At 39.0% G+C, this 7,309-nt stretch overlaps 1 protein-coding gene across 2 annotated transcripts; it reads right to left on the reverse strand.

Annotated features, from left to right (window-relative positions):
* Nucleotides 1–1,253: 1,253 nt before the first annotated feature.
* Nucleotides 1,254–4,834, reverse strand: LOC122036350 (zinc finger CCCH domain-containing protein 18-like). Of its 2 annotated transcripts, none has more exons than XM_042595647.1 (8): nucleotides 4,599–4,834; nucleotides 2,929–3,870; nucleotides 2,671–2,838; nucleotides 2,415–2,594; nucleotides 2,205–2,278; nucleotides 1,965–2,120; nucleotides 1,786–1,879; nucleotides 1,254–1,666 (listed from the first exon to the last, which is right to left on the reverse strand). In XM_042595647.1, the coding sequence occupies exons 2-8, from the start codon at nucleotides 3,867–3,869 to the stop codon at nucleotides 1,594–1,596; spliced, it is 1,686 nt and encodes a 561-aa protein (XP_042451581.1). In that variant the 5' UTR covers nucleotide 3,870; nucleotides 4,599–4,834; the 3' UTR covers nucleotides 1,254–1,593. The 2 variants fall into 2 exon arrangements, with proteins under 2 accessions (XP_042451581.1, XP_042451579.1); XM_042595645.1 differs by having other exon boundaries at nucleotides 4,575–4,831.
* Between the last annotated feature and the right edge of the window lie 2,475 nt (nucleotides 4,835–7,309).

Here is a 7,309-nt window from a genome sequence, read left to right on the forward strand (position 1 = left end):
CCGGAATTTATTTCACATCTACATGAATACTTTTAAACACAACCTAGGCCGTGCTAATCTAGGTCCAGCTCGAGCTCAAACGCCATTCTCCTTTTTTTCATAAAAATTATATAGATTTCAAAAATAACTAAATATATTTTGAAGCAAGGCTTTTGACTGTTGAATAGACATCTAATCTATAGAATTTTAAAATTTATAAACTATTTTAAAATTATAGAATTTTTAGCTGAGCTAAAACTTAGTTTTCAGAGTTTTTGAGAAATCGGATAAGCATAATTTTAAATTTAAAAAGGAAAAATGTATTATATACTATTATTGCATTGCAGTATAAATTCCACATCAATTACTAAACGAAAGTTGTTTTACCAGGTACTACGTATTGATATATCAGGTCAACTGGTGTTAAGAAAACAATTGCAACGAATCGAACTGATCAACAAAATTATGAGCGTATTAAAGAAAACTAGATAGAACGGGAAGTATCTATCTAATGATTGAAAAGTAGCTAAAAAACTTGTTCAATCAAGTTGACGAGTGAAGTCTCAGTTCACTCAAATCATTGTTCTATAAACAAACACAACAAACCAAAACCGCTGAAACACGCAGTGATTAAATTATACACACCAAACCAAATCCAAGTGACGAGATCAGAATCCTGGCTCTGTGCGTTTCTCATGGACCGGAAATTAGAAAGTGGAGCAGTCTCAGCAATCGAAATCCGAAAGGGACTTCCGACGAAATGCAATCCTCCACTGCCATCCATGCAATCCACCGCGACCTAAAGCAGACAACGAACCTAATCTCATAATCGTCATTGAGCGGCCGTCCTTGTTTATTTTAGCTAAATGCGATCCAGTGAGGAGAGTCGTGGCCCCAAGCCAAGAGGATTGCCATGGGGCCAGCAATGGTGACAAGGATCAAACCTCAAGGTGCCAGGACCTACCAGACAATGCTAACTGAAAATTAGATCCGTCCGATCACACGATGTAGCAGTATCTGTGCAGGATAAAAGGGGACCAAATCCAACTAGATTTTCCTTGTGCAATAATGGCATAGTTATAGTAGGGAAGTCATGAGAAATGAGAAGGATCACATGAAAGTGGTCCAAGGATTTCCCAAGCTTCATGTGCCATTGCCTTTTCTTCCCCATTCGGTGCTTGGTTCAGAATTAAAGAATGCCTAGAAACATGAGTTGGGTCGACAATCGTAATGCCAGAGGAATTCAACATGGCCATACATCAAAAGAAACAAAGTCAGATGGCCAACCTAGTTTGATGTTGTGGCCAAGAATAAATTTTGGAAAAAGAGAACTATAGTACTTATCCTGGAACGTTTGAGAATAGTAAATACATGCTCTATCCTTGTAAGAAGTATGCGAGTCGACATTGTTTGCTAAATCTAACGACACGATATTTAACATTGAAAACTATGGTTCCTATTTTCATGTAGCTTTTCTATCATATGTATGGCCTCATCGAAGAAGGTATCATCCGATGATGATTTCTTGTGGATTGAGTTCCTCTGAAAGATTGAGAAGATCTGTAAAACTTTGAATCACCCTATAAAAATCTAGGTAAAGTTCCTTGTCAAGCTCTATATGACTGTGGAGATGCTACATCCTATCTCAGGTGAATAAAAAGGACTATCCGGGAGTTCGATGTGGTCACTGCAAAACAATAATAGTGAATTATTAGGAATACTTTCAGATTAGTTTTGGCTTCTCAAATAAATTAAGCAATGCATAATTGTATATTTGGCAGCATTAGAGAATTTATATTTGCTGACCTCTTTCTATCATTATAATTATTCATTGCCTGCTTAGCCATGTAATCACTACCGAAACCACTCACTAAGTAAGTGGAATTAGTGTCGGCATCATCTGAAACTCAGAACATGGAAAATGAATGGCAGTTTATGATGATAATAACAGTAGAACAATTCAATTTAACCTTCTATAGACTTACTCTCATTTATTTTGTTGCTGAAATATGATTGTGATATCAGTCGGTCTGGGTTCAGCTGCAGCTCAAGCAACCGTCTTCTCTCTAGTTCAATAGCAAGTTCATGATCTTCAGATAGCTGACTGTGGAGATATCCGGCACATTCAGATGTATTGAACACTGCAATCATAAGCATTAGATCAAAAACACATGTTGAAATTAAAAGAAGAGACACAGTATGGCAACAATTGAAATTCCACCAACTTGTGTCCGTGTTGTGGTCCACTGCAAAACATTGAGAAGGGAAACATACAGAAGGCTCCTTCTCTGAGTACTTCCTGCATAAACTCAGCGACTTAGACGGCTAATAGTGTATACAATCAGAAATTAAAATAAAAATAAAACCATGAAATGGATAACATAGAATAAATCTTTTGAAATCTACCCAGATAATAAGAAGGTAAATCTATTTACTTGTCTGTAAGTTTTGATTTTTCCTTGTATGGCTTAACAAGAACACGTGAACCACAAATGTAATGTGGATGACCCATTGCCAAAATAACTTGTACAGTCTCTGAACAGAGGAAGCTCACAAACCCAAACATTCGCTTCTCTTGGCGTGGAATCCTCACATCATGAACAGGGCCATACTGACTGTTAACATGGCATTACTTTGAGCATATGAATATATAGGATAAATTTGTAGTCAGAAAAGAAATTGAAACATTACTCAAAATAATTGAAAACATCTTTCTCCGAAAACATGCTTTCAGCAGGGAAAGTAAGGTATATCTGATGAGAACTTGAAAGAAATCCAAATTGATCGCCCCTCTCACTCCTGTACTCAATATGCTTGGGAGCATCTTCTGCAAGTATAACTGAATGTTGCCCATGTGGCCTGCATTTGAATCATAATTAGTGATTTATTTTCAAGCAATTATAGAAGTCTCTCTATCTAATGTAAAACGTCCTTCATACAAATAAATACCTTTCTATCAGTTGAATGTTATGATTCAACTTGTTAAGCAGCTTCGTCAAGCTGAAGCCACTCTTACCATGACGTTGGCTCTCTGTAAGATAACCATCAGCTTGAAGCAATTTACCATATTTTTCATGGTACAAGATTGGCAAAGAGGATATAGAAATAGGAGCCCCTCGCTTTGATTTCAGTAAATCCATGATCTCCGATTCCAATTTATCAAATGACCATGGTGGGATCGAATGATCCTCACTACCAAACTCATCAAATTTTGCTTCATGCACATCTGAAAACTGCTTAGGAGTTACCTGACCATGGAAAAACCGACAGTTGATGCCATTCTTACAGTATCCCTTATAAAAGTAATGACAAGCTTTTGGAGATGATTCAATCAACTCTTGGCGCAACTGTACGTTGCTCCTGGAACAGAAACCATCAGCAAATGCAGCATCAGGCAAGCAGTAACTTTTTGAGTGGTCCACACCAAAGTGATTCATATCATTTGACTGATCCTTCAAGGCCCAAAATGCAGTTTGTTTATCAAGACCCATCAAATCAGTATTCAAAGAAGGCAAGGATTCTATATTTTGAGGAAGTAACATTTCTTCAGTAGATAGCCGACGAGCAAACGGGGGAACTCCAATTCGAAGGCTAGAAGGCGAAGAGATAGTTCTTGAAAAAGTTGGGGAAGAAGGCATGTAGTGAAACTGTGAATCTTGGTGGAATTGCAATTGCATAGGAAGAGCCATATTCGCCTTTCGTGACAATGCAATATATGCTTTGGCTTCATTGATCAGAGAAAGGATATGATTGTCTGGTCCCAGTGCAAACTCCAGTAACTCCTTTTGTGTGTACTTCAAAAGAAGATAACCAATGAGTTTCATAGCATTCTCTGGTTCAATCTTTTGGATTCGGTTGAACACAAAATCAGCAACTTCCAGCTTCTCCATCCTGTGCAGTAGAGAATCAGTAAATTCCTGAATACTAATCATGATAAACTCAAATGGGAAACAGGAAAGTTTACTAGCAAAATTTGCATAGCCAAACATCTAATCTATCGAGTTACACAAAATTCAACACTTGATAAGACAGATTAAGCAACTCCCTGGAAACCAAAAAAAAATGGAAAATGGAAAAGGAGAAAAAAAAAACAAAGGACGGATGGAATAAAGCAATGCTGCAGTGAAATCTTCGACTTTCATTCATCCTTTTCCGGGGGAAAAAAATACTTACAAATACTCAAATAGCTCCTAGACCCAAAGCTTGCAGTTTGTAAATACACAAAACTGCAACCGAAAGAGAACGGATGGAACCGTTCCGGAGCCGAATAAAACCGAGGGCAAAGAAACGAAGAACACTTTCGCGAAAGCGGAAACCAATGCGCAAAGGAGGGATAGGGCAACGGCATTAATAGAGGCACTCTCAACCAAACTTTCAGTCAAAAACAACAGCAAACAAGCATCGGCGAGCAAAGTGGTGGAAGATTGCAGATACGAGACAACCAACCCAACTCCATAAAAAGAAATCCAAAAACTTTTGGGAGGAAAACCAGAAACAAATTAAATATTCGAACAAAACCAACATGAATCGACCGAACCTACCGCACGAAATCCACTTCCAAGCCAAAATCGCAAAAAGGAACAGAAAAAACTTACTACGCTGCATGCAAAGGCACCCACCCTAACGCCGCTTGTGTCTTCAACGATTCTCGAGCACTGGTAGAGCGCAAAGAGGAGGAGGAGACACAGACAGAGGACTAGAAAATCCTTGTGTTCGAACCGAGGGAAGGGAAGGGAAAGAAGGGTCGGTCTGCTCTTTATAGATTTATCTGGCACGATGTGGGTGTTTATACCAAATAAAAATCGGATTAGCATTAATCGTGAGGATAATACAGAAAGAAATCAACAATTGAATAAAAAGAAGGTATTAAAACAATCCCTTGACAAATAAACCAAAAATTTTCGTGGTCATAATTTGAAGAGATTGTCCACATGACCAAATTGCCCCTTCTTCTCAACGATAATGGCCTCCGCAACGGAGGGTGACTGGTGGGTCCGCTGCTTTTGATTCTTTGGACTGTATATCAGTAACCAACCTCTCACAGTTGTACATGTATCGGCTGGTCAAAAACATTTGGACTTCCTCATTAATGGCCGCGTCCAAGGAAATCGAGGCTTTAATTCGTCTAAAGAAACACAGTCAGTACTTACAATGATGATACTCCTTCCTAAATTCAATTTTTCATCGGCTTTATAGATGGAAGTTGATTAATAGGGATAGACTCGGATCCAACCACCGTCCCAATCGGTCGATCGGGCTTTCATTGGATTCCAATGGCCGCCTCATTATCCAATTAATAACATGGCAAGTGGTGTGGGAGAAGCAGACGGCGCTAGCTAGTGCGATTGCGTGTCCCCGACGTCGCTTTGAATACTTGTTCGAGGGCCTCGATCGAGGAACAACGCTCTTTGGGGTGTGGAATTAGGGACCGGCATAATGACACCATCATTTTATTTAACGTGGGAGACTACCTCTAATTGCCTGTTGCCACACAGCCATAGTATTATTTAGGATGTGATGCTATGATGAGGGACTCATTCAGTAGAGGATGGAGGTCAAAGGTCAAAGACAAAGTGATCAATGTTCTTGTATCATCGGTCGATCGGGCGGCCCACTCGTCAGCCCATGATAGAGAAGGTCCGATCCAATATCATCATAGTTCAACCACATACCAAGCTTCTTACGCTCAGAGAAGTGTGTCGGTAAGACACACGCCGAGCGGCCAGCCCGTTTGGACTTACAGCAAACCTCGGAACCAACCACGACCGAGCAGATTACATTCAAAGCGAAGCTCGGACAGTGGGAGGTTGATCGAGCGGTCATCCCGCTCGACCCGAGAACGATAGTGTCCGAACGGCTGCTGGTTGGCCAAACAGCTCACCCACTCGCCCCAGTAACGGACAAAAAGAAGATCTGCGATATCTTTCTAGGAGCTCGTGCCATTGGCAGACGGTATAATCGGTGGCAAGGGCGAATCCAGAATTTTAAATTTGGGGGGCCGCATGCTAAGTGACAAAATTAATTATCGTCAGAAATTTGTACACCCTTGAACAATATCCAAATTCTCAATTTATGACTGAAATTAAGATCAAAATTTACCTAGAAATCACCGTCCTAGGTTACCGTGGTTGACAAGACAACAATAGCGAACAAGCTCAAATGTAGTTTCGACACGAAACAAGGGCCAACGACCCTTCTCAAGTTGCGATATTACTTCAAGATTTTGGTATCAAACTACCAATAGAAAATTTAGGTTACGGACTTTCTAAATATGTAATCAATTTTGAATTCTGACGATCAACGATGCTACAATTGACAATAAAGCAACAACAATGATTTTGGAGTGAATAGGAAAAAATCGAGATGTCTAGTCATAGGAGAGAAAATGCCTATATCATAAATTAGAAAAGATTTCTATATAGTAATAAACTAATAATATTATTACTAATAATATTTGTATATAATTAATGATCAGTAGTTTCCTTTTGTTAAATTTAATTTTTTTTTTCAACATAATTCCTATTAAAAAAACACCCAAAAGAAATATTTTTCTCTTAAATTATATAGCATATTTAATAAGTATATTATATTAAAATATATTAAAAAGGAAGATTAATTTCATCATCTTCTTGTACTCTTTCACCATTCTAATTATATCTGTATACTATATATATATCCTAGTATATATAATATAACCATGCATATATGGGGAGGATTTACATGGAGACTTGGGGGCGCCACTAGTCGGTGGCATGGTGAGGCAGTGGATCATACGACGGAAGCTTCTACGTCAATGATATGTTTGAGTCGTTAAAGTATAGTATCAGGGACATTTTCTTGGCATGTCTTTTCAGAAAAATTTTGAGAAGCGTGCACGCGCGCCCCCGGAGCCCTATATAAAGGGCCCCAAGCTTCATTGGCGGTATGCTAATTTTTACTGTAGCCACATTGTTACTCTGCTTCTCTTACTCCGCTTTTTTGTTTCCACATCGTCGATGACTGACTTGAGCGTTGGAGGGTCATCGCTGGAGAACCCTTCCCTAGCTTGACACTGACGTTGTTGTGGTGGTAGGTCCCTCTAATTCGAAGTCCATGTACGATTAACAGAAGCATCACATCTTCTATTATTCATCGCCTCAACTCTCGAACATGATCAAGATGAATTATAACCAAGGGTTATTAGGTAGTTAAGGACATTAATTAACACCCATATTATTCAGGCATTTATACATCATAAACATAGTCATCGCAAGTACATTCTGCTGGCAGAAAAAACATTAATATACCCTTATCTCCACATGGACAACCGGTCAATTAATTAGGTCCTACG

This window comes from Zingiber officinale, unplaced genomic scaffold, assembly GCF_018446385.1.
Source record: "Zingiber officinale cultivar Zhangliang unplaced genomic scaffold, Zo_v1.1 ctg140, whole genome shotgun sequence".
NCBI lineage: Eukaryota > Viridiplantae > Streptophyta > Magnoliopsida > Zingiberales > Zingiberaceae > Zingiber > Zingiber officinale.

Bases quoted from the DNA above. Each gene is read 5' to 3' on its own strand.
- LOC122036350 (XM_042595647.1), bottom strand. From the start codon at position 3,869: ATGGAGAAGCTGGAAGTTGCTGATTTTGTGTTCAACCGAATCCAAAAG. The intron at 2,595-2,670 runs GTAATGTTTCAA...CCATGTTAACAG, and splicing joins GATGTTTTCAATTATTTTGA to TCAGTATGGCCCTGTTCATG. The intron at 1,880-1,964 runs GTAAGTCTATAG...TCTGAGTTTCAG, and splicing joins CAGCAACAAAATAAATGAGA to ATGATGCCGACACTAATTCC.